The sequence below is a fragment of the Amblyomma mixtum genome, chromosome 5 (assembly GCF_055824585.1).
Source record: "Amblyomma mixtum isolate Tamu chromosome 5, ASM5582458v1, whole genome shotgun sequence".
In the NCBI taxonomy this organism is placed as follows: Eukaryota; Metazoa; Arthropoda; class Arachnida; order Ixodida; family Ixodidae; genus Amblyomma; species Amblyomma mixtum.
Genome location: NC_143016.1, coordinates 65543341 through 65569543, shown reverse-complemented (window position 1 = coordinate 65569543; position 26203 = coordinate 65543341). Strand labels below are relative to the sequence as shown.

The 26203-nt window shown below is 46.2% G+C and overlaps 2 protein-coding genes across 3 annotated transcripts in view; one reads left to right on the top strand and one right to left on the bottom strand.

The window, feature by feature from the left end:
- Positions 1 to 889: 889 nt before the first annotated feature.
- LOC149342484 (uncharacterized) lies at positions 890 to 13598 on the top strand. Its single transcript, XM_089544884.1, has 8 exons — positions 890 to 964; positions 1060 to 1132; positions 1860 to 1945; positions 2677 to 2793; positions 3110 to 3145; positions 3235 to 3288; positions 6876 to 6984; positions 13570 to 13598. Exons 1-8 carry the CDS (start codon positions 890 to 892, stop codon positions 13596 to 13598), a joined length of 579 nt encoding a protein of 192 aa, XP_089401010.1.
- The window catches only part of gzl (godzilla E3 ubiquitin protein ligase), a 27520-nt gene continuing 14907 nt past the window's right edge, over positions 13591 to 26203 (bottom strand). The window contains exons 7-9 of one of the 2 annotated variants that reach the window (XM_089544881.1): positions 23992 to 24097; positions 19708 to 19900; positions 13591 to 16840 (exon numbers count right to left, since the gene is read on the bottom strand). In XM_089544881.1, the coding sequence (XP_089401007.1) occupies positions 16368 to 16840; positions 19708 to 19900; positions 23992 to 24097 (772 nt within the window). In that variant the 3' untranslated portion in view covers positions 13591 to 16367. The remainder of the gene's footprint in view (positions 16841 to 19707; positions 19901 to 23991; positions 24098 to 26203) is intronic. The other variant, XM_089544882.1, reaches the window with a different exon arrangement.

The window sequence follows — 26203 nt, the reverse complement described above, 5'->3', positions numbered from 1 at the left end:
GAATAAAGCTGACGGCCAGGCAGTCGGCCTTCGGAGCCTTGGCCTCCGACATCCGACGATTCCTGACGCCATACTGTCTCTTGTTCAAGCGCCTCTGGGGTCCCACAAAGGGAAGATGTCGCTGGAGATAGCGGCCCTCCGCGCAGCTCACTGTCACAGCTGCCACAAAATCCCGTTTTCTAGCCAGTTTTTTCATGACATCAATACACACAAGACATGTTGAAACAAAATAGAAAACACATACGACAGCCCTCACCCTCAATTATTTCTTTATAGGAAAAGTCACCTTATTAGAGTGAAATAAGACATGCTGTACGCAAATTTAAACGTCTCGCGATCAACAGCAGTTACAAAAGAAACAAAATGCATATAGAACTTACAAGTCATTTCCAGTAAGGAAACAGTCAAGAGTCAGTGCCGCTCTGTGTGTTCTCTGCTTTATATGTGAATCGCGCACACGCTGCAGACTTCCTAACAGTATACCTATTCCAGCTCGCACTTTCACATAAACAATGAAATATTAGACGAACGACTGCAACCAAAGAGCAAAAAGAAGTTGAGTGATTACAGTGAACAAAAAAAACAAACAGCCACGGTCTGCAAGTACGAAAAAGAAAACAACAAAAATACAGAGAAAAGGAGCCGTATCTCTTAGAGTCTCATTCGTTCCCAGACTAAACAAAGTAAAGGGGGACAAAAAGTGCATTGATCTTCATTGTTTCGCGACGAAATTTAGCGAATAATTTCACTGAGCCGCGGCCATTTCCCCTACTGCCTAAACGAGTCCTCTTAAGCGACGAAGGAGAAGAAGAGCGTGTCCACGTTCGGCTCGTCGCGCACCCCTTCGAATCGCAGCCAGAAGCGCCAGCAACAGCAAGCACTGGGAGCTATGTTTCGATCCGGAATCGCTTGGCTGAAGCTGCAGACTAAGCTGAGCATCGCCATCTTTTCTCTGCAATGTCTAGTGAGTAATGTGCGCCTTGAGAACGCGCCGGAATTCGGGGCGCTTAGCGCTAGTCTAAGAGTTAGGCCTAACTGGACAGCCGCGTCTCTTTCCAGCTCGTAAATTCCATCCTGCTGTTCTTCACGCTGAAAGACAAGGTGCTTCTGGAATTCGACATCGAACAACAGCGTAAGTGAGCAATCTGCACTTACTGTGACGAATGTGTGTTCTGACACTCCGCGCTGTTTGCAGCTGGTCTAATGCCTAATACGGCCACGGGCACTTCACAAATCTGAGTCGAACACGTTCATTAGACTCCAACGTGAGAGAGGACGTTGCGCCTTTACTTTTCGATTGTACGCTATTTTTCAAGTCTTTTAAATTTCCTTCTTGCGTTTCAGCAATATTGCATCGCTTTTGAATTGAACCGGAACGGCACAAGCAGCACTCAGACGTCGGCGCAGCTAGGATGTTGGTTATGCTGTACACTATCAATAACGGCAAGCCTCGTATTTCCCCAACAAAAATGCTTCGCCAATGTGCCTCCTACGACAAACTCAATGCTGAGCATGTATATGCGTGATTCGCTGCTGTTTATGTCGTCGTGTCGAAGCTTGTAGCTCAGCCATGAAAGCATCAGGGCAGGTAGCTTCCGCAGATAACAGCAAGACACGGAGTAGTATCGAATGAAGCCCAATATGAACTGGCTTCTCAGGCGTGAATACGAATGCATCTTTCTCGTTACAAAAGCGGTATCTTTTTTTTTTTTTTAGTTTGAGCGATTGTCCTCGAGAGAACTTGCACAGGCTGTATTTCAAGTATGACCATGCTTTTCTTTTTTCTGCGGCCGTTTAAGCGCCAGCAACAAGTAAGCTTATAGTCGTCATATTAGCTAAGACGAACTGTAATGTTCCAGCTCTGCTACTGTACGTGATAACACTCGTGGTCCGCTTCCTGGCCGGCGTCGTGACAGACCTGGGTCTCCTGATTGGCGTCTACTTCGTGAGTACAATCGAAAATGACTGGACCTTTCATTATTTCTTATGGGCAGGCTATATATGAACAAGATTCGCTTTTTATGTTTTCTTCTTTTAAATATGACAGCTGCTTAGCGCTGCCGCGGCATAGGCTGTCAATCCTCGTCGTTATGTTTTGCACTGTCTTACGACAAACCACGGGAGGTGACGGGACATTAACAAAGTGGATAAACGTCTCACAATGGTGCAGTCTCGTTTAAACTTGCAACTCTATTTGGTCCAGAGTGTGCTTTTATATTTTCCGTCTTCTTAATTCTGCCTAATTACGGAATTGTTACCCGTTATCATCGTGGAAACATGTTGACGACTTTGAGTGAAGATGTTCTTAAGTTTGGAATTCTTCGGTTTCCTTTAGAATGAAGATTAATACAAAAAAAATTGGCAGTGGTTTACCTCTGGTTAAATCTGGAGGAATGCGAAAACAACGAGGAGAGAGAGAGAGGCGATGGAGAGCGCGCGGCAGCGGCGGCGGCCCCGGCACGCTAGCGCGGCGGCGGCACCTCTGAGTCACCCGCGCAGCGACGGCGGCGGCGCGCCAGCTGTGCGCCGTGTGACATCACTGCTCCTCGCGCATGCGCAGTATGGCCTTTCCTCAGCTCCGCGAAATGGCTTGGCGACTAGCGCAGTGTTGCTTTCGCAATAAAATTACTTGCGAACTTTGTAGATATAACACACGCGCCTCTTCTCATTCAACAGAGCATGAAAGCCCTCATTATCGTGAATGTGGTGTGGAAAGGAACGGGTGCCATCTTCGACGTCGTGCACGGAGCAACGTTTTTCCCCGTCGTCTACGATCAACTACGCCTTCTGATAGTGAGTGGAAACCGATTAGCACGCCACGGCACCAGCGCGTTTGTTTGCAATGCAGCTCGCTACATATAGCATTTGTAGCCTACACGATAAGCTCGGACTCCGCCGTTCAGTCTCTCCTAACGTATACTCACTGCTGGCGGCAATGAAGCTTATCGTTCAAAATGCTGTGTCGTATTGCTGCAGGATAAAACTTTTGCCTGGGGGCATACTTTACATCTTGCAACATAGCCAGCAGCTCTAGTGCATTATCGCACACAATATGATGCCTATACGGTAGACCGTGATTAAACGATAATATTAAGCACTGCTTCCACAGGATCACGTTTTCAGCAACGAAGGCTTTGCCGGTCTCGTAAGTACCCCGTCCGCTCTTTGTGTTTCTTGTCATTTGCCTTCCCTGTGTGTCCCTCGCTGCTAAGCCTAGTTTTCTTCTTTCTCCAGAGATACGAAGAGACGTTGACGTGTACGCTGTACCTCATGCTTGCCCTATTGATGGTAAGCTCCAGCGATGGCACGCATCGAATTGCGTCACTCGGCCGTCCAGGGCTAAACGCAAACGTAATCAGCCAGCGTCTAGACGTACCGCGTTGAAAAGAAAGTCTATTCGTAAATAAGGTTGCCGCATGGGCGAATCAGCGTGCAGCGCGGTCTCCGCGGCAGAAAAGCACTCTGACATATGCAAATCCCACACCCGGCCACTCCCTGGAATGATGCAACTATTATGCCGTGCGCTCGCTACAAGCAGCAGAAAGCTTCTGGTCAGTCATATGGCCTTACTAATGCACCGGCGTACTTTGCCTCGTGGGAAAGCCGATCACGCTGCGTTACGAATGAATGACTCATCCCCGAAACTCGTCGCTTCCTATACTTTATCGCCTCCCTCATAAACATATGTCCCTGCATATTATCTTGCTAGTAGCCCCGCTCTACGTGTAGCGGTGATAACGCGATCGTTCTGACAATCGCGCCGACGCCGAGTTAGTGCGCATAAATCAATAGTGGTCTCGTGCCGTTGCTTGCCGCAAGCGATGCAACGACCCGGGAGCAAAACCAATGACAAATAACACATGCGCAGCTTTCAGCGCTCGGACGTCACGAGCCCGTATGTTCATTTACCTCGACTATGGGCGGGCAGAATGATATCAGTGAAGCAACGCGATCGTCGGTCACGCAGTGAAAGTGGACATTGCCACCCGGAGTGAAATGTCGCGTGAGGTGAAAACAATTGAACAGTTACTATCGACAATAGAGGTATAAACAATGGCGCGATCCTTTTCTCCTTATTTACACGATGGCAGGGAATATGCATACGAATAAATTATTAAATCGCGCGAATATTTCTCACCTGTTTGGAGACATTTTACTTTCAATTCCCTTGACGGCCTTAGTTTCTTGTCCTGTTTAGAAGCGTTGATTCTCGTGTAAACCGAAACGTGCTAAGATGCGTCATGAACCGATGTACCACGTATGCAGACAAAACGAGCCCCCTTTTCTACAAAGCGAGAACGGGCACTGACATTTTCAGTTTGGCGAAGAATACATACGGGTTTCAGAGGCAGGAAAGGCGAGCATTTCGGCGAGCGAACAGCTCCTTTCAATCAAACTGAAAGCTGTCCGGTTTGGAATTAAACCCAAGCGCTCCAGAATGCGGCTCTAGTAACCGCATTCTCGAATAGTTGGCCTTGCGCGATTGGTTGGGGCTAAGGGAGTCGATGGGCTTGGCAACATGCGGACCATTTGATGTAGGGGGGACGGCTTCGGCCACTGTCACGAAACCCTGCCCCTAACAAGATGAATGCGTAGGCGCGACACATCTCCAGTGCTTACTAATTTATGCTGAGAATGCATATTATTTTCCCGACAGCGGTGGTGACTAGAGAGATCTAGCATAGAGCGATCCGCGTTACGCTAACGTGATCCGCTTACGCTTACGCACATGTGCACCCCTCAGTGCCAACTGGGCATGCGCGGAAGCGACCACGTATCAGGCTTAGCAGAATCTCTCAAACATCACGAGATTTGTTTGTAGGCCCCGTTAAAAACGGAACAGCTACACGTCATCATCATGTTTCATAGATGGTTGTCTCGGCCACGCACCCTCGAGGTCCTCTCAAATAGCTTGGGGCTGTGTACAGTCGCGCTCACTATGAGATGAACAGCTAATGCGGCATTCGAAACGCGTTGTACCAGAAATATGACAATCGCCAGGAGTAACTTCAGAGGCATGGTCTTTTCCTTTTTGCGCTCGTGTGTGTGTACGTGTTTCTCCCTCCGTCTTGTGTTATTATGCGCAAAGTTTTCTTGAATATGTCTTTTCCGACCTCCTGCTGATATACACTGGAGGTATTCGCGAAGGCAGTAATTTTTAAAAACGGGCCTTTTGAGGTACACACCGCGGCGTGCATCTTTATTGTAGTGTTTTAAATTTTCCCGCCTCATCCACTATAGCTCGTTCCCGGTGAAAATGCGCAATGAGGTAACATTTGTGCAAGCTCGGAATCGTCTGCTGAGGTCTATGGACCGAAAGCCGTCAATGCCGGGTTTCGCGCCATGCATTCGTCTGCAGATGCACAGACGATTCCATCGTGTGCGGCAGAATCAATTAAGCACCATTGTCAAACTTACCACGAGACAACAGTTGTCGCAGTATGCAAGCTCCTGCTGGCCTCTAATAACAGCCATGTCAGCTATCAAATTTCAAAAATGCGATTTTGCTCGGCGCCGCGGTGCAACCATTATATACATGGCTTTCCAAAATGAGCACCACGCAGAAAACGCGTGAGTGAGGAACGAATACATGACACAAGTCGGCGATCGCACATACCATGGAAAGAGCGCTTACCGAGGATATCCAAATTTGTAGCGAGTATTTTTCCCGGGAATAACTTGCTGAATCGTAAGCCATCTGAGAAAGTTGCGTTCTCGCAAAAATTTCGAGGGTCATCCCAAAATTAAGGTCTCCAGTTATTTTATAAATCGAAAGAAATGTTTATTTGAAGCAATTCACAAATCACTTAAAAGGCAGACCATCCTTCTACTTTTTCACATAATCGCCGTTGTGGTCTATGCAATTTTGCAGACGCAGGGGCAGTTTTTGTATGCCCATGTCATAACCACCTCGCCGCCATGCCGTTGAGGAAGCGTTTCACCGGCAGACTGACTTTGCCGACAGACTGTGTTCGCTTGAATTTTCGCGGCTTGGGCGAAGAGGAGTGCCGCTGCTCACGTGATTCTTGTTTGGTCTCAGGTGTGAAGTAGAATGCCCAGGTTTCATCAACCATAACAATCGAATCCAAAAAGGTCTCCTTTTCATCTCCATAACGCCAAAGAAATTCGCGGGAGGAGTCAACGCGCGTTGCCGTTGATGGTTGTCTGTGAGCATTCGCGGAACCCATCTTGCTCAAACCTTCCGATATTTTCAACTTTGCTATGAAAATCCTATGAATAGTGCTTCTAGAAACGCCAGGAACCAAAATGCAGAGTTCAAGTGTGATTCCTCCGATCTTGCCGCATCATTTCTTCGATCTTCGCAACTGTCTCATGAGAAATTGGCGGTCTCCCGCTTCTTTCTTCGTCGTGAATTTCACTGCGACCAGCTGCGAATTCTCTACACCACTTGCGGACGTTTTTAACATCTATGCATGACTCTCCGTACACTTCCGTCAACTGACGATGAATTTCGATTGGCTGAGCGCCTTTTGCGTTCAGAAATCGAATAACGGCGTGAACTTCGCACCTGGCGGTAGCGACCAACGGGGGCTCCATTTCAAATCGCTGCCGAGCCGAGACTGACAGTTCTTTCGCGCTGAGTCATGGCTTGTTTGGAAGACGGGGAACAATGAAACCAGCAATATGGCGAGCAGCTATGCAAATACTTTCCCTGCTGCCGCAGCCCTATGGAGACCTTACTTTTGGGATTACTCTCGTAATAACGGGACTAAAGGGACTAACGGCGCCGAGCGCCACCTGTGGTGAGGACATGGTATGGCTGAAATGCAAAGAGCCTTTATTCCTTCATTCTATGGAGCTCTTTCGTGCCACTGATTACCTTGCATGCCATGTAACACGTTTCTCACTTTCAGGGTTATGGAACGTACAGGATCAACCTTTACTACAGGGGACTTTACATGGAGGATGCCAGGATGACAACGGTAGATGTTGCAGCTTCCCGTATCATTTCCAGTGTATCTAGTACGTAGAAATTGTAATACTTTCAGTTCAATGTCATACGTAGTGCAGTTATACTAGACCGCAGATTTACAGTACAATGGCAGATGTTGCACCTTTTTCCTATATAATTTCTAGTGTATCTACAACATACAAATTTTGACTCTCAGTATACGTCATCCAAAAGTAGGCTGCATGGCCGGCATAACAGAACAAATTTTCCACTCGAATCTATTTCATCCTTATCCACCACGCCGATTGGCCAATCCTGGTGACAACAACGGCGTGGCGGCATCTCAGTTATGACGAAGTATGAAAAGAAATAGAATTGGAACAGAATCGTTCCGATCGCTCCATGCTCACAGAAGGACGCGACAGAAGTTCCAGATTCTTCCCGTATCATTTGAAGAGTAACTACAGCGTAAAAAATAATCCCATTTATACAATGTCACGCATATCTTCTAGACTGCAAATGCCCGAGACTTGCCGCACATCCCATTGGTTGTAACGCGACTACCTTAGCGGAACAAGGGACGGGAGTACCACTTGCAGTTCAATTGAAAGATTGTTACAGTATGATGGAAATTTCGGCGTGTTATTTGGTTGAAACAGCGCAGCCTGACGAAAGACATATTTTAGAAAGGGCTTGAAAAATAAATAAAAGTGGCCATAGACAGAAAGAAAGAACAAAGATTGCTGTCCCAAGATAACAAATTCATTTTTAACGAAAGGCCAGAAATTGTGTAAATACGAAAGGCATTAATGACGGTAGCTACGCCCGGCCGAGGAGTTTGCCGGTTCCTCCATTTTTGATATGACGAAATCACAACACGTGATTTACACTTAATGAAGAAAGGAAATGGCGCAGTATCTGCCTCGCATCTCGGTGGGAATCTCGGCGGGCCAGGTTCGAACCCTGGAACTCCGGCTCAGTAGCCGAGCGCTCTAACCACTGACTCAACCACTAAGGTTGAGCCGCCGCGGTGCCTCAGTGGTTATGGCGCTCGGCTGCTGTCCCGAAAGACGCGGGTTCATACCCGGCCGCGGCGGTCGCATTATTATGGAAGCGAAATGCTAGAGGCCCGTGTAGTGTGCGATGTAGTGCACGTTAAGGCCGATTCACACAACGGTCCGTTCGCCCGCGGCCCGCGCATCACGTGTTCATGCGTCAGCACATTGAGAGGCGCGCTGACCAGGCAGCGGGCCGACAGCGAGCCTGAGAGGCTCGCTTTTTCTTTTTATGGGGTTTGACGTCCCAAAGCGACTCAGACTATGAGGGACGCCGTAGTGAAGGGCTCCGGTAATTTCGACCACATGGGGTTCTTTAAAGGCCGATTCACACGACGGTCCGTTCGCGCGCGGCCCGCGTACTACGTTTTCATGCGTCAGCACATATTGAGAATATGTGCTGACGCATGAAAACGTAGTACGCGGGCCGCGCGCGAACGGACCGTCGTGTGAATCGGCCTTTAAAGAACCCCATGTGGTCGAAATTACCGGAGCCCTTCACTACGGCGTCCCTCATAGTCTGAGTCGCTTTGGGACGTCAAACCCCATAAAAAGAAAAAAAAAAACGAGATCGTGTACGAGTTTCTTGAAAAGCGCAATAAATGCAAAAGCCTCTGAAAAAAAATGAACTAGCCCAGTTTTAAACGCTATTAAAGTTGTTCGCCGACCTTGATTGGTTCATCGGTTTGTCGTGTAACGCAATATCGACGGGCATGCACCCACGAATTGTTAGTTGCGAGCAGCACGGCGAATGCTGCCGAGGTAGAATGCGAAGTGTCGCACGTTTCGCAAGCCACCCCGCTCGGCCTACCTGAAGCCGTCGTGCTTCAGCACGAGCTATTAGGTTCACAGCAGGGTCACAGTGTACTCACGGCCATTTGCGCTCTTGCCGTACGCTGCGGGGCCGCCGCTCTGTCGTCTTCAGGGTGGCAGGCACCTAGATGTCAGTATGGTGGCGCCATCTCCCGGTTCATATTGTAACAGAGGGTCCGCGTGACCAGCGAGACTGGCGTTTTTCCCATGGTTTTTCCCTTCGCTCGTTTTCTCTGGCCCGCCGAGAATTCAGGGGCGGATTTAAGAACGGGATGGGGAGAATGACCGCCCTCCTCAATGCAAATTTTTTCATTGAATAACCATGACACGTGAATTACCATAAGACCAATTTTTATGAGAATAAAGTTAAGAAATTGCGTAGATCATGGAACCACCCACCGCAAGAGTTGTCTATAAATCCGCCCATGACGTCACATTCCTCGCACTGCGTGGGGATGAAAATTGGCGACGAAATTGGGTACTTAATATGCAATTCTCCCAGCAGCAGTCACCTTTTTTGTGCAGACAAAAAACAATGGTGTCAAAGGGGAATATACCAATCTGTATAACAACCATTTCCTATTGGTCCCCTTTATGCTGGATAATCCAAACGAATTTCCATCTCTGCATGCTGCAAGACCACTCAGCCTAGCTAAAGGTGTCTAATGCAGTCAGTGCAAGGCACCAGTGTCAGCGATACCTTTAATGGTGTTTGTTGGCTCCTATAGTAGTGCTTCAGGTGCTGAATTCACTGTGTGCATGCCCAAAACAATTTCAACACAAATATTCATCTCTTCAATTAAACGTTACCTTGAATTGTACAGTAGGCTTTTAAGGTCAGGAAATAACTTAGCCAGGGACCATCGATCACTGCTTTGCTGTGTTTTTCTTCTGTAACACGTTACAGTGGAATCTTCAGAAGGGACCGAGATCACACTGTACAATAGTTGCTAAATGTAACCTTGACACATACAAACCTGAACATATGGGCCTCAGTGGGTATGCTCTTTGTTCTACAATAACATAAACCACAAATATACAGTCCAACCTCGTTATAACGAAGTCGCATTTTGCGCGGAAATTCGTTCGTTATATCCGATATTCGTTATAAAAGCATGCACTCAAATTACGGCAGAAAAGGTCTGTTTATAAACCCAAGTAAAGGCACTTTAGGATGGACAGCACAGGGTTGAAAAAATGCACTATTTTTTAATTTAACGCGTGGTATAAGCATGTCAAACCTCACCTTGCATTTCATACTGGAAAGCAAGAGCGAACTCACAAGTCGGGATGCTGGCCAGGTGCAAAAACTAATTTATTTAAAAAACGATGTAATCTTCGTTTGGCGGCACTTCACACTATTTGACAGGTTAAATTTTTCGACGAAATCAACACAGAGCAGTGCTTTCCCGATGTCAGCTGATTTGGCCACAGGTAGGTTCCCGAGGTACCCCCTCAACTTCGCCATCTTCACATGCATTGCTGTTTGTAGCATCATCTGTAGAAACCACCTGATCAACAATTTCTTGGTCGGTCAGTTCGGGCGCCACAGCCAAGTTGTCATCTGCACAGATGAATTCCTCGAACGTAACGTTCGGAACCGCCAGTTGACGCCATGTCGTCTCGCCGAAATTGTCCGCTTGCCTTCCAGTTGCATGCGGAAGCTTTCTGCCTACTTCTCGCAGTTCTCGGCGCCAACGGCTGCTTCTTCACCAGACAAGACGTGGCAAACAATCCGACGGCGGTCATTAAATCGCTGCAGCCAGCCACTGCTTGCATGAAAGTCATTGTGGCCTCAGGCGCAAGTCAGACTTCTCGCCTTCATTTGAAGGACGGCACCAGACAAAGGTTACGCGCTATAGCGTCCTTGAACCATGCAAACAAAGCATCTTCAACATCCTGGTGATGACAAAGCCTTACACCCTTGCTGTCATTCTTCACAACGCCTGCAGAGAGGACGTTTGCAACCTTCTGCCTTGCGCTCAAGATGGTTGATAAAGTGCTAGGCGCGACACCAAAGTCCGCGGCAATGACTTTTCTTTACGCCCGCTGTCGACCGCCCTGAAGATCTTTATCTTCGTTTCAAGCGAAACTGCTGCAAGTTACGACGCGTTCCGCGACGGCGTCCACGGAATGGACTACAGAGATCATAGAGATAGCGCGGAGCAAGGGCGTCCGCAGGATTTTTTGCAGGGGGGGGCCCCGTTGGTGCCCCGGGGGGGGGGGGGGGGGGGGGGGGGTATGTTCGTAGCAAAAAGGCGCTATTTGCGGAGTAAGTTTATTTATTTATATATAAATAAAAATTAAACAAAATGCACACATGAAAGAAAAATTACAAACAGCAAATTAAAGCGCGGCTAGGAGAGGTACATTGGAGTTTATCAACGAAGAAACAACTAAAATTAATAAAAAATGCAAGAAGATGCTATATCACTTCGTGGAGAAGAGTGCTCAGTCTTCCTGCATACGGGTTCTCGACTCACCCGGATTTATGACCAGCACACAGCACAATATGTTCGCAAACACGCAACTACAGTCACTCAGTCAGTCTTCCTTGAACAGCAACTGTAGGCGCCTCGGATTTTTCTGGGCGAATTGCGTAATTACACGTGTGATAAATTCACTTCTGTGCTTCATTACACGCTCTCGGTGCACACTCATCATACACATTGATTGGAAAAACTGTTGAACGCGTACGTTGAAAACAAAAGATGACTATATATACAACGAAAACTTATTTACAAGATAAATGCACGCTCGCAGCTTCATACACCTCGCTCCATCTTGCTTGCGCATCCGCACAGTCGAGCAACCCCACACACACTGCTCGCCGCTCGTCGTTTTCTCGTCCGCTGTCTTGGTTGTTCTCAGCTTCGCTGACAACCGGCCACTAAAAACACCCAAGCACAAACACAGAGGCGCGCACACGTGCGAGGGCTTACTTGCCGCAATATCCCCGAATGCGCACTTTGGGGGTGAAAGGAACGCCGCGCAACTTCCGAGGGGAAGGGACACTCGCCACTCCGGTCGGAAAATTTGTTTTTGTGTTTTTATGGGGTTCAGAGCCCCAAAACGACTCAGGCTATGAGGGATGGAGTAGTACAGAGTTCCGGGTAATGTCGACCACCTGGGTCTCTTTACCATGCACTGACACGCACAGTACATGGGCGCTGTTGTGATTTGAGGCCCAGCCAGAGGTGACAGGCGAGCCAGGCAGGCGCCATCGGGCTGCGTTGACCAAAGGCGCTGGTTTTCGCAGAAGACGCAAAGAACGCTGGTGTGGGGGCGCCTCGGGAGACTGCGTCGCCGTGAACAAAAGCAGCTAATCCCCTTTGCCGGAGATTCTGAAAGCGGCGCTTCTACCGAACTGCGCTACCCGTGGATCGGAGGAGACAGCGAGCGGCGGCGGCGCCAACTCATCGCCCGCTTGCCCCTGAGCAGCCCGACAAAGCGGGGGTGGACACGGCTGATTTGTCCTTCCCTCCTTAAGAATTCATCGGTGACCGGCGTAACGATAGGCGAAAACAAGATGCCCCGTGCACTGTCTGCCTCCGTGTCGCTATCTCTCTAGAGATCAAAGAAACAGACACCCATCTCAAGGCGGCTCGAAACACATGCTCGCCGGTGCCGCTGTATGTCTGGAACAGGTCGCCCTTCAGTAGAGCTAACGATGGCGTGGTTTGAAAACGGCGGAACGACGCACGCCCGGACGCGGCATTTCGCAGATGTGACCATGCGGGGCTGCTTTTACCCTTTTGACTGAGCGCACCACCGCCCCTGGCGTGCGGCCATCACTCACGGTTCGAGTGAGTGATTTTCCAGGGGGGTGCAACCGCCCCCCCTTGCCCCCCCCTCCGGACGCCCATGGCGCGGAGATAGCGCGCGAGTCGGCAATCGTGCCGGCGGGGTGGCCGGGGAGCATGGGCTTTGGTTCGATCACGTGTCAGTCACATGCTACGCAGCCGTTGATGCTAGATTCATTCGCTCTCCCTAGATGGCGTGGCGTGCGGAAGCGCGGGTGATTCAAACACATCTTAGGTGCGGGCGATTCAAAAGATCAAAATTTAGCGTGTTTTGAAATTTTTTCCTCCTTGTTTGCGCATTTTGAGCGCTGTGAATACAAAAACTGCTTCGTTATAACCGATATAGTGTCGAATTTTTAATTTTTCGTTTCGTTATACAGGTAGAACTCCCATAGAAATAAAGCATGTCCAACCAAACTTTTCTTTCACTTCGTTATATCCGATAATTCGCTGTATCCGTGTTCGTTATAACGAGGTTCGACTGTACATGCAAACTTGAAAGCTGAACTCATCTAGACATCCAAGAATAACTTTATATGCGCATGTGGTAAACATGTAACTGCCCAACATCAGATGAAAAAGTAACGCAAAGGAAAAGGGACATCAAAAAGAAATGCTTCACCACACCTGCAATACCTTATTTGACGAAACTATTAATGACAGGCGAAATACTGCACTTGTAAGCTGATGTGTCACTCCAGTTCTTTAGCATATTTTCATCCACAATGCAACCTATGGCAACTTTTACTTTGCAAACACTCATCTCCTATGAATTACATTATGTAGCTGGAAGTTAATACCCCCTAAACTTGTCATTTGTCGCAAAGTCAGCACTTCTTCGTACCACTCAAGTTATACGGTGCTGTCTAAATGTGGAGCTCAATAGTTCAGGAATAGGTTTACAGTTAGATGTAGTCACTGTCCTATTTCATGTGTTACTACGGACAACCCCTGACTAAACCATTTTTGTGTGTGTTTTTTCCAGATACTGACAACAGACACAAAATAATTTAAATAAACATTTATTTTCATCCTCCTGGAAAACAGAAGTGGTACTTGTTTGAAGCTCTGGGAACGCACCCCAGGTGAATTATACCACAAGCTTTACAATAAGCTGAAGGTCAGTGAGTTCAACATTTTTTTAAATCAGGCCTGTCAGAAGGAACAATGACTAGTGCCAATAGCAGCAAAGAGCACCAAGAGGAAACAAAATTAGGCATTTGCACGGTATATAAAAAATGCTGTACACGCTAGAGTCTCATTTTATTACACAGGAATGCAGCACCATTTCATACAAAGTCCATTATCAAGGAGGGCACTCCATGCGAAGATGGTCGCGTAAGTGTACATAGTATAAACCAAAGTGTTCATTACGCTCTAAAAAATTCCAACCAGAATCTGAAAAAAGCAGCAGTCAGGGCACCACTGACTGCAATATATGAAGCTGCCGTAGCAATACCTTCAAAGCTCTTCACCAAACTAATTTGCCCGGCTTTCAAAAAGAATCACTAAAACAGCAACTAGATGTGAATGAACAATGGCAAACATGTATTCCAATTCAGTGGTGCTCATCACACAAATGTGCCTGCAAAGGCTGCCATAAAATTACTTCAAAAGTGATCTATTACCACGCCACTTAGGGAGGTTGCAGCTATACATATATACCTTTGCAAGTGAAAACTTCTAATAAGCAACAGGGGTGTACGTTATTCAGGCTTTTTACTAAACTGCTGATATACAATTTTCCCAATATCTAAGAGCTAGCATATCTAATGCCTTTACTGTTTGCAAAGCTCTGCTTCAGCCTGCAAAATTGGACTCCATCTTGAAACCAGAGCACCAAATTAGATATGCAATGAACAATACATGAAGGGCCACGACAGCAAAGACTTTGAGGATGAAATTGCTCTTGCCTATGTAAACAAAGATTGCATTATTAAGCAGCGATTGCACTTATACTACAGTTTCAAAATCAAGAATAGCTACACCATCAACATACGACTGCCGGCATGCAGTTTCCTGTATCAGGGGCAAACTACAGAATGATTGTTATCTCAAAACAATCGAAAAACAGTCTCAAAGCCCAACTCCTATTGGCTGACACGACCAGCGGATATGACCAATAGCAGTGGGGCTTTGTGACCATTTTGAGACAGTAACCCTTCTGTAATTTGGCCCCAGATGTCAAGGCAGTATGAAATGAGCATAGACGTATAATAGATTTCCTGGAGAAACTACCTCGAGTGTTAGGCAATAGATGCATGACTACCGCCACCACTCCTTCACAATATATTAAAAGCCATCACACAATTGGGAATTGAATGTACATACTTATAGCAAAGCAAAGACCATGATTATGACTCATTATGAAGTGTTCACAAACTGCACATAGATGTCAGTGTGTGCAGGCAAGTAATGAATGATATGAAGTGAAAGTTACACTAAGGCCAAGCTTTTGTCAATACATCCCAAAACCTCGAAACCACAAGGGTTACTATAAATGTTTTATTATCAACGTAATATAACGCAGGGAACTAATCAAAATGTCATAAAATGCATGATGGATGGCACAATTATGCATATTACTGTCGCCGCCAAAGCACTGCCCTATTTCTATGCCACAGATCACATACGATATATAACCATGAACGTTACATTCCCTCAAAACAATGAATAAGATGCACACAGTAGAAATAAAAGAATTTCTGCATTACACACCAGTAGAAACTCTTGCAGATCACATAGCACCGCAAGCTGCGAGCCCAGACTCTTGTGCACTGAATGCTCTGCTAGCTTGGAAACTCTCGGTGCTTCAACAACAAAGAAACGTAGCATACACACACAATGCATCAACTGTTGCAGATCAGACGTCCAAGTCAACACCTTTAACACTCACTCCCGCTATTTGGACTTAAAAGCTGCTCACTGTACAGCCGTCTTCCATCCAAAGATCCAAGTATTTCTCGTCAAAAAAAAAAACCATGCACCTGGGGTCATAGGTCATGTAGCATTTTCCATTAGCGTCTTTCACTGATAAAATCGAATTCCCCCCATACATTTCCTTGTCTCCACAACTACAATAAGGTAAAAGATGCCTGCAAGCAATGATTCCTGAGCACTCATCTGTTTCAGACTGCAATGACAGATCGCCTCACATGACAATCCACAGCTGCTACCCTGAGGCATTAATAAATGTCAATTTTAGCCGAGGCTTCTAGAAAATGCAACCGCTCTTTTTAAAAACTGTCCCAGTTCACTCCGTGCATTATCAGAACAGTGAGTCATATAGCAGTGCGACCACAAAGCTTTGTGCTGAATGGTTCCAATCACATGCAAAGTGGTCTGAGCACTGTGGATTAGCTTCGCCAAAATGGCTGCATTTGTGAAATTGTGAGCATGCTCTGCCTTTTCTGTTCTGTTACACATATTTAACCAAATGCTCTTCCTTGGACAAGCGCGAGAGCCCTGCCACATTCAGACAGAAAATTGAGGCAGGGGAGTAGGCAGAGGAATGGGAATCAAAAATGTGACACACATACAACACCCCAGTGCATGTTGCTCTCTAGTTGCATGAGAAAAAGGGCCACCAACGAGTGATGCAGGCCAAACTGCCCTGGCATGCGCAACTTGCATTACTTTTAGATCGACTGAACAAGTGCATTAACAGGCAGCCAATGCATCAGCACACCCCAACAGGATGGTACAAACCTCCATTAGCTCAAGAAAGCCTCACTGCCAGTGACGACGAGCGCCACTCCCCCTCAGAGAGTTGCACATAATGCACTACAACCGCAGGTGGTGCTGGCTGTCACTCTGTGTAGTTGCCGACCTTCCAGGCCTGACCTGCACCTCATCGTCAGTGCCACTGCTGATACTGTTAGAATCGGCATCCCGGTTCACAGAGTGTGCTGTGCTCACGTGTGTTGGGCATGAGCTACATGTGGGCGCACTGCTGTCTTCGCGATGAAAGCTCGCCGTGTGTACAATCGGGCGGCCTGGAGAGGCCTGGTCTGCCGCTCCCTCTTCCGACGGCTGATGGTGCAACAGTGGGGTCGTGGCCCCAAATGTGCCCCCAAACGTGTTACCGCCACCCGAGCCTGCCAGCAGTGGGGTTCGCTCAGTGGCATTGCTCCCTTCGCCATCAGATTCCGAGTCGGAGTTCGGATCCATTCCAGGAAGAATCACCTTGCGCTTGCAAATGGGGCAAGTGCGTCTGTTCTGCAGCAGCCATGGCTCGATGCACTTGCAGTGATATGCTGCAATGCACAATGAACAAGGGCACTTCTCCTGAGCATCCCACTGTTTCACTACAACAAAATGCTCCAAACTAAGCGCTTAACTATGCAAGCTAGTCCTGCTCAAGTTTACCTTAACTGCTCCTTGCCTGCTTCAGGACTATAAGATATTATTAAGGGCAGCAAGTTTTACACACACCCGTCTTTGTAAGTGCTAGCTGGTGAGACTTCGAGACTAATACTACACTAAGATAATATGTCAGTACGTGTTGATAATAGTAATACATAGGCATTAATATCGTATTGCTATTACAAGAAATGTGATAAAAAGGTTTATAGACTAAAAATCAGAAAGCAGAGAAGGAAGCCCACACAGGACACGTCAAAAATTGGTTATGCACAAAAGAGCCAACAGTATCCACCATAGCATGTCTGGTTTCATGTATTTCTAAACTGAAAACATTCCTTTCTAAACTTTTAGAGAGACTGGGTTCCGCGGAACACCAGGGCTCCTTGGAATGCTTTCTGGAGTTGCCAGAGCACCTAAATCCATGCATGCAACCCCCCCCATTCCTTCCGCCAACTTGGAACTAATCATATTTTAATTGCTTACAGCATTATATTAGACTGTTTTACTATGCACCCAGTCATTATTGAGTTTCGGCATTTCTTCAGCTGCCATATACTTGCATGGCCCTTTTTGCATGCACATCAGGCAGGAATGAATGGAAGCCACGACACGCAGAATTCCTCAGAACCTTTCAAAAGCCACTGGGACTACCCGAGGCTAAAAGATTGCAAACTCCTGTTTTAGAGTAACCTCACTTGGACATCACACATAACGCTTTTCATAAACTAACATTTCTAAAACTGTCATGTCCATTAAAAATAACACCGCCTGCTTTACCTACTCCGATCATTCATACCATACCAGCATCATGAAGCTAAAAATAGGAGCCGGCACTCCTAATCTCGAAACAAGGCAGCTCAAACTCTTTTATGTCATCTGCCCACCAGACCCTGAAACCCCCTTGGTTATTTTGCTTCGACCATTGATTATCTTGCCTTCACATTACATGCCGTGCCCATGCCCAGTCGTGGCACCATCAGCTTTGCCATGTGTTCTATGGTAAAATAAACTGCTTATAGCAATGCAGTCAGGGCACATTATTGGTTATAACAATTAAATCTGGTAATTGAGTGTCAACCATTATAGAAAAAAAACCAAGGAAATGCTACAACCACACCAACAAAACCATGCTTACAACACAAAAGCGTGCGCGTGTGGGGCCGACCAATAGACTGAGCTGGCGCAGCAATGCCACGAAAGCAAAAGAACCCGTGAAAGCGTTCCCCTGAGCAAAAGGCCCATGCAGAGAAGAAAGTAGGGAGCATGGTAGGGAGCCTTGGCGGAGCAGTCCATTATTAACGTTTCCGAGGGGTGCGCCGCTCTCAGAAAAAAAAATGTGAAGACGCATTTTTCTTTCTTTTTACACTCTGAGCTACGGCTGGCTCTGGCGGCGCGTACGTTGTCCCATCTTCCGCTGTTCTTCGCTAACTTCCCCACGGTCCCCGCTTCATACATTTCCCATGTCCCAGGGGCAGGCGTCATCGCGTCAGGAGAGCTGCTGCATTGCTGCATTGGCTACGCACGCCATGCGTACCCCCAATCAGTCCGTGCAGTGCGCGTGCACGCAGCCAGCGCGGTTTTTCTCATGTCAGCTGTCGCCGCACCCTTAGTCCTGCATGCTTCTTGAATATCTGATAAGAATCACTTCCGGAAAAGCCGGCTTGATTCCTGTGATATGGAGGTGTGCGAAGCACCCAGGGGTGCAGTGATGGTGGTGCTTTGGTCATCGGTGAACGGTGAACATTGTTCCGGTTCCCTGAAGTTCGAATTAATGACCTTTTACAGGTATTAGGACAACCAAACCCTACCGGGTATTTACTGTCAGTAAATGCTCTGAAGTTTGTCATCTTTTCTTTTTTTTCGGTACAACCCTGTTATAACAATTATTGGTTATAACAATGGCATTTCCATGGCACTTGGATATTGTTATAAGTGGACTTGACTGTATATATTAAGTTCAACCCCTTTCGTCAGCCTCCATGATTCTGCCTCATAGGTTAGTACTGGTAAGATGCAGCTGTTATATACTCTCCTGAAGCTGCATAAGCCACCAAAAAGCCATGTACCCTCCCCCAGTGCAAACTGCTGCTCATCTGCAATAAATCTTTGTAGCGGTCAATTGGGACTGGAATCATATGCCCACTACATTGTGCACCACACTGACTTGTCATTTCAAGGTTGCTGATGAAACTTTTATTATCTGAATGCTAAGCCTGTCCCTCATGTAATACCCAACATCAAGGGCATTTGAGGTATTAAAGGTGCACTGAAGAGGAACCTGAACTCGTCCTTTTGGTGCGGGAACTCGATCTACACGTTCCAAGCATTCTTAGAAACTTCGAATTATTTCCAGATTTCCCTAATTTAAATCGGAACGTCTGGTTCCCGCCTTTTTTTTTTTTTAATTCCCCGCAGACGGTGGGAGGAGTCAACCAATGCATAGAGTACCTTTCAGGTGTTTTTTTAGAAACAAACATTATGCATTTTGACGGCCATTGCAGCAGGTGTGTTTTTGCTACACAAATGTATCCATTGTGGAAGGTTTCTGATTATAAGATGGTTTCATACGATCCCCTGGAAGTCATACAATCAGGGTTCCACTGTAAACTACATTGTGAAAGGTTTCTGATTATATACGATCCCCTGGAAGTCATATAATCGGGGTTACACTGTACTGACCTGTACTGAAGCAGCAGCACAGAAAGACAGAGCACCAGCAGGTTAGCAGTAATGGTGAACAATTCTTTGCAGTACCCACCATGTGCACAGGGCAGGATGCGCAGCTTGTCCCCTTCGACGTAGTCCTCGATGCAGATGGCACAGGTCTCGTAGGCATCTCCCTTTTTGTACTTTGTGGTGGCTAGCTGCCTCAGATGTTTGCGTGACAGGCGCGACTTCCTCTTCTTGCGCCAGTCACGGATGCAGCGCGCCAACTGCGGCACACAATTAAACTGCCCTACAGTCGCAGTACTGTGCACAGGGCCAAGGTACTCATTTGTTAGCATTAAGTGGCACCAACAATTGACATTTGGTGAAAAGATGTCAACAATTTGCTGCACACAGGCTTGTCGAACCCATCACGGGCTACTCTTTGACATCGGCTCCATGCAATGAAAAAGCACACTCATGCCCAAGGAGAACCCACTAGGGTGGCTCAGTGGTAAGGGCACTCGTTGCTGGTCCTGAGGACACAGGTTCAATTACGGCCACGGCGGCCAAAACACCAGTGTGCTACGTGATGTCAGTGCATATTAAAGATCCCCAGTTAGTCAAAATTAACCTCTTGCCTTCCTCCACAGCACCTCTTTCGTATTTCATTCCCGCCTTCATCCCTTCCCTCGCCGTGCGCTTTCAGTGTCCAATGCGAAACGAGACAGTTACTGCGCCGTTTCCTCAAAACCGAATTTTTTCCAGGTGAGAGAGAGGAAGAAAATCTCCTTAAACCCAAAACTTCCGTTAAAAACCCACACAAGCACTGACATACTTAAAGGGGGACACTGGTCTTGAAAAAAAATTTTTATTAATGAAGTCACAGTTATGAAATCTTCAGGGAATATGTATTTTTGTGTGCTGATTCTAAATATGTCATTTAATTTCATGTAAAACAATTCCTTGAGCACTTATGCACTTTTTATGCTAGTATTTTGTGGAGAGTTTTGAAGAAAATTTGCTGTGGGAAACTCGCTGAAATGTATGCCATTATGTTCTCTTGACACCAAGGAATACAATATGGGTGAAAATGTCTTCCTGCCTATCATAGAACTTAAGTTATAGAGTTTTGAAGTTGTCGCTTCAGAAATGAGAAGGAAAGTGTGTATTCCTGTTTCTGAAGTGGCAGCTTCAGTACCCTATTAGTCGAGTTCTATGAGAGCCAGGATTATAACTTTACCCTTATTGTATTCCTTGGTGTCAAGAGAACCCAATGGCATACATTTCAGTGAGTTTGCTGCAGCAAATTTTCTTCAAAACTCTCCGCAAAATAGTTGCATAAAATGTGCATAAGTGCTCAAGGAATTGTTTTACATGAAATTAAATGACATATACCTAGAATCAGCGCACAAAAATACATGTGCCCTGAAAATTTCATTTCTAACTATGACTAAATTAATAAAATTTTCTTTTCAAGACCAGTGTCCCCCCTTAACCAGAGCTTCTTGGCAAGCAAGAAGTTGGGGCGGTGCAGTGAGCCAGTTCGCCAATAAATCAGGACGGTTTTGAGCAGAGATTTCGAACAGGAACTAGACAATGGTAATTTGAAAGTGAGAAGGCTGTCTTTTGCCTTGTTGCCATTGTGCCCATATAACATTACACTTCTTCCACTGCGCTATGGAGAAGGCACTACGGGAAGCTCATATAAGCATACAGGCTTCAGCAATTTTTGTCGCTTTAGCAATCCAAATACACCAAATAAATCAATCTAGAAGACTAGAACTGTAGAGTAGCGCTAGCATTATGGAAGTGGAAAGGAAAGTGTGCGAGGATAACAGGCAAAAACACTCAAGGTAACTTACCAACCACCACTGAATTGTAGGCATACGTTTCGAAGTAACACTGTAGTCTGAGGTATGCTGTCATGGAGGACTCCAAATTTGTACCTATCAACTGGGGTTACTTAAGGGGGGACACTGGTCTTGAAAAGAAAATTGGTCTTGAAAAAACTGGTCTTGAAAAGAAAATTTTATTAATTTAGTCATAGTTATGAAATTTTCAGGGCACATGTATTTTTGTGCGCTGATTCTAGGCATGTCATTTAATTTCATGTAAAACAATTCCTTGAGCACTTATGCACTTTTTATGCTAGTATTTTGCGGAGAGTTTTGAAGAGAATTTGCTGCAGGAAACTCGCTGAAATGTATGCCATTGGGTTCTCTTGACACCAAGGAATACAATAAGGGTAAAATTATCATCCTGGCTCTCATAGAACTTGAGTAATAGGGTACTGAAGCTGCCACTTCACACACAGGAATACACATTTTCCTTCTCATTTCTGAAGCGTCAACTTCAAAACTCTAACTTAAGTTCTATGATAGGCAGGAAGACAATTTCACCCTTATTGTATTCCTCGGTGTCAAGAGAACCCAAGTGGCATACATTTCAGCGAGTTTCCCGAAGCAAATTTTCTTCAAAACTCTCCACAAAATACTAGCATAAAAAGTGCATAAGTGCTCAAGCAATTGTTTTACATGAAATTAAATGACATATTTAGAATCAGCACACAAAAATACATAAGCCCTGAAGATTTCATAACTGTGACTTCATTAATAGAAATTTTTTTTTCATGACCAGTGTCCCCCCTTAACAAGTGCTGAAATCTCAGTACACAAGTGATTTTGCATTTCGACTCCATCGAAATACAGCCACTGCTACTGAAGAGCAAAACCGCGACCTCGTGCACAGGACAAGAATGCCGTAGCTACTGGGCCATCACAAGGAGTGCAAAACTAGCGGTTCACATTACAGTCTGACACAACTCAAGAGCGAAGCGGGCAAACACCTCTCAAAGAATGCCCTCTAGCCAATGGTATTGACAGACTGTCATGATATTATGGTTAATCCCATATCACAAAGGCACCTGCCAGCCACCTCCAATGTCACATGACATCATGACAAACAGTTGATGCCATTGGCTGGAGGGCCTCGTTTCCAGAGATGTTTATGACTTCAGTCTTGAGTTGTGCCAACTATAAAGTAGAATATAACTTAAGGGGAGATGTGGATCTCAAAATGAAAACTTTTATTATTAGATATATCATAATGAAGTTATGCGAGTTTATGTATTTCTCCCTCCGATTTTCAAAATTAATAGCTTCAGCACATTTCAATTAGTTTCTACATTATAAGAAAATAACTGAAGCCTGATTAGGTAAGTTCTTATGGGTCATCACGACACTTTCCCTCAGTAAGTTTTGGTTCCAATCTAAATGCATCTGTAGCCAAAGACCTGGCACGGACAGCTTTGCTATTTATGTTGTTATTGAGGTACATCATCATAAAAAATAGCCAAAGCATCATAATTAAATATAAATAGGTGACACTGTTTAAAAAATTTGATATGTTCAACTCAGCCATAAAATATAGCATAGCTCCAAAGTTTTTGAATTCAATGGTACAACATTAACTTAAATTGCACCATAAAAACAACGAAACCTTCCATAAGGCTAGCCATGCTGGCAAAAAACACTAAGTAGAGAAAATCCCATTTGAAGTGCGTGCGCCAGCCATTCGGAGGTCATTACAGAGGCCTCTGAAAACGGCGCGAAGTGGACGTTACGAGAGGATTTCACAACAGTGAGTGATACCAGGAAGTAGGAAAGAGCACCAGCTTTCAAACAAGGCCAAGACGGTGGCCATCAGGGATGCTTTTGCAGAAAGCAACGGGCATGTCTGCAACATTTTGACACTTCGGAGGCATCAAATATATAGATTTTATAGTAGCTGAAGGTCGAATTAGACCTTGAAACTTCTTAGACAGAATATGGCGTTATTGAAAAATAAAAATTTTCACCTTTTTCTTATTATTTGAAAACCCGCACCTCCCATTACAAAAAAAAACGCAGTTGGTAACAATGAGCCATGGTCCATGGCATCCTGTATTACTCTGCTGGCTGATCCCAACTGTAAACGAAGTCAACTTTTCAATGTTTGACTGCACTCACAACCGATTTATGTCCCGGCAGGCACTGAAAAATGGACCAAATAATCCAACAGTCTTTTTCACTCGTGAACTTAAGATAAAAAAAATGTTTTGCTGTAAAAAACCATGAATTGTGTTGCAAGCAATAATATTAGCTTGTATTTTAACTGGAGTCATGCTTTCATCATGTCCGCACTCCACTTGTTCGCGCCACACCACACCTTATGTCACTGATAACAATGTTCGGAGAATTCACACATCATGCCATAAAACTTGTCATAAGCAGGTTCTGAGCTAGCAAGCAACAATGCATGGCTCTCACCGACCACTGCCTACCACACGAAGCGAGGACAGCGTCCACTTTCCTTAGCTGCAATGGGAAAGAGCGAGCACCTCAAGGCAACTTACCACGAAGCCTGCAAGTCCAGCAATGCAGACCCCAACAATTGCAAGGAATGGCAGCAAGTAGCTGAATATGCTTTGGAAACTCTCGGGATACAGCTTCACTTCATAGCTACAAGAGAACAAGAATAAAAAAAATGTTAAAGGTAAACGGAAAATTCTTTGCTCTATGGTAAACAGGATTAGCAACAGGCAACCAATGTGATCTTCACATGGCAGGGGAAGTTCGAAAACTGCATGAAGAAGTCGAAAAGTATTTCTGAAAGAAAAGATATTTGCCATACATTGCCATGTGTAAGTAGACTCAGAATATAAGCTGGTCCCCCCAACTGGCCCTTCACTGGCCAAAAGAAAGTTGACTCAAAATATAAGCAGACACTCCCCTCCCTAAGCTACGACTAGTAAAACTAAGTACGTATGTATGCCTGCTGCGGCATGTACAGCTGGCCTTTCCACCATCACTTTCCCAAACAGTCGCTAACTCTTCCTTCAGCGCTTTGGCAAATGTACTTCATGCTGGATGGCATCGCACCACACATGAAGTGTGGACATATCAAAGTAACAGACAAGCAAAAATGAAATGTCATGGAAAACGGAGATACAAGGCAACAAGACGGGGCACCTTCTATGCCTTTCCACAACCTTTTACGTTTGCCACACTTACGTGTGCCTCGCATGACTGGCCTGGTGAGCAGAAAACCAAACTGCCAACAACCCCGTCGTTTTGCATTTCAGTGCAACGCATGTCCTGGAGGCTACTATAAGTTTGCCCTTGTACTAGCTACCACTCACCTCAGAAAGAGACTGCCAGCACCAGTGAGCTACAGTGGTAAATGGCTGTAGCGGCGCACAGCTCAAATTAATACAGTCGAACCCGGATATATCGAACCCGCATATTTCGAATTATTGGCTATATCGAACACACAGATTACCCCCTTGAAAATACTATGTAAAAGTATAGGACAGTTGCGTTGTATATCGAATTCCATTTTCGCCGGACATTGGATATATCGAACGCCGCGCCGCGCCGCGCCCCTGGAAGGTGCGCTTTCCCCAAAGACATTCCTGTCCGGTCCTCAGCCGCCTCAGCGGAGAACATTTCCGCAGTCAGCAGGCGCAGGGCCCTTTTTCTTTTTTTTGTTCCCCGTTTTTGCGCCCCACCGGCGCGAGCTTTCCCACTCCTTCTCTCCTCCTGTACCGCCGGCGTGTGCTCCGTCAAGGTCATTGGAGATCAGCGAAGAGAGAGCGCCGCATGGAGACGCGCGGCGACCACGCTTCTTGGGGAAAGAGAGAGAGAGAAAACGGTCGCTCGTGGGCACATCGTGGGTCTGGGGAAAAGAGTGAGCTCAGAAAAAAAAAAAAAAAAAAACGAAGCCCAGAGCGCCGATCTTTCTCCCTGCTCTTTCTTTTCCCTCTGTCGTTCCTTCGCAGCCGCGTTGACTGCCGCTCGCATAGGCTTCGCTCTTATCGCTCCATCTGCGCCTCGCGTTTTTTTTTGTGTGTGTGCCTGTGTTTCAACGCGCGACGTGAAGCAGGCCCCAGTAGCCAACTGTTTTGGCAAGGCAGGCCTTGAAGTGGCCGGAGATTAATGTCCGGAAGATTTAGATGACGATGAGTGCTTGGACGACGCGTTTCGCGACTTGTCCAATTTTCTCGGCGCCGTTCCGTCCGAAGTGACTGTTGAGGACTTTAACGCTGACAGCGAAGTTCAAGCGGTAGCTGGCGTTCAAGACGCCGACTCCAGCGACGACGAGGGCAACTGTGTTGTCGAAGAAACGCGTCCGTGCGCAGCCACTGAACTGGCGTCAGCGTTAGCCTGATTCGGCGCTGTTGCGGCGAAATGGAAGGCACTGTGCTCTCGCACCTGGACAGTATCGAGAAGATCGAGGCCAGTGTTTTGAACTTCGTTTCCCAGGGGAAAAAGCAGCCCAAAATTAGTGATCTTTTTTTTCCGCGAAATAAAGCGCTTTCACATTGCGCGCCCATACTATGTGATTCGCGGCTGTTCCAAACGGTAAGCCACAATTTGTTATGATCGGGAGTGCAGTTTTAGCCTATATCTGTATATCGAATTTTCGCTATATCGAACTATTTTCCGATCCCCTTCGAATTCGATATATCCGGGTTCGACTGTACTAGCAGAACTGAACTGATTTCTAAACAAAATAAGGTTCTTTTCCTATACAGAGCTCCATACACCCCGACAGGACTGAGGCGC

What these genes read in the sequence shown, in the direction of transcription:
- LOC149342484 (XM_089544884.1), top strand. Translation starts at nt 890, where the DNA reads ATGTTTCGATCCGGAATCGCTTGGCTGAAGCTGCAGACTAAGCTGAGC. An exon ending in TCTTTTCTCTGCAATGTCTA is followed by an intron (nt 965 to 1,059) that starts GTGAGTAATGTG and finishes GTCTCTTTCCAG; the next exon opens with CTCGTAAATTCCATCCTGCT. An exon ending in ACGAAGGCTTTGCCGGTCTC is followed by an intron (nt 3,146 to 3,234) that starts GTAAGTACCCCG and finishes TTCTTTCTCCAG; the next exon opens with AGATACGAAGAGACGTTGAC.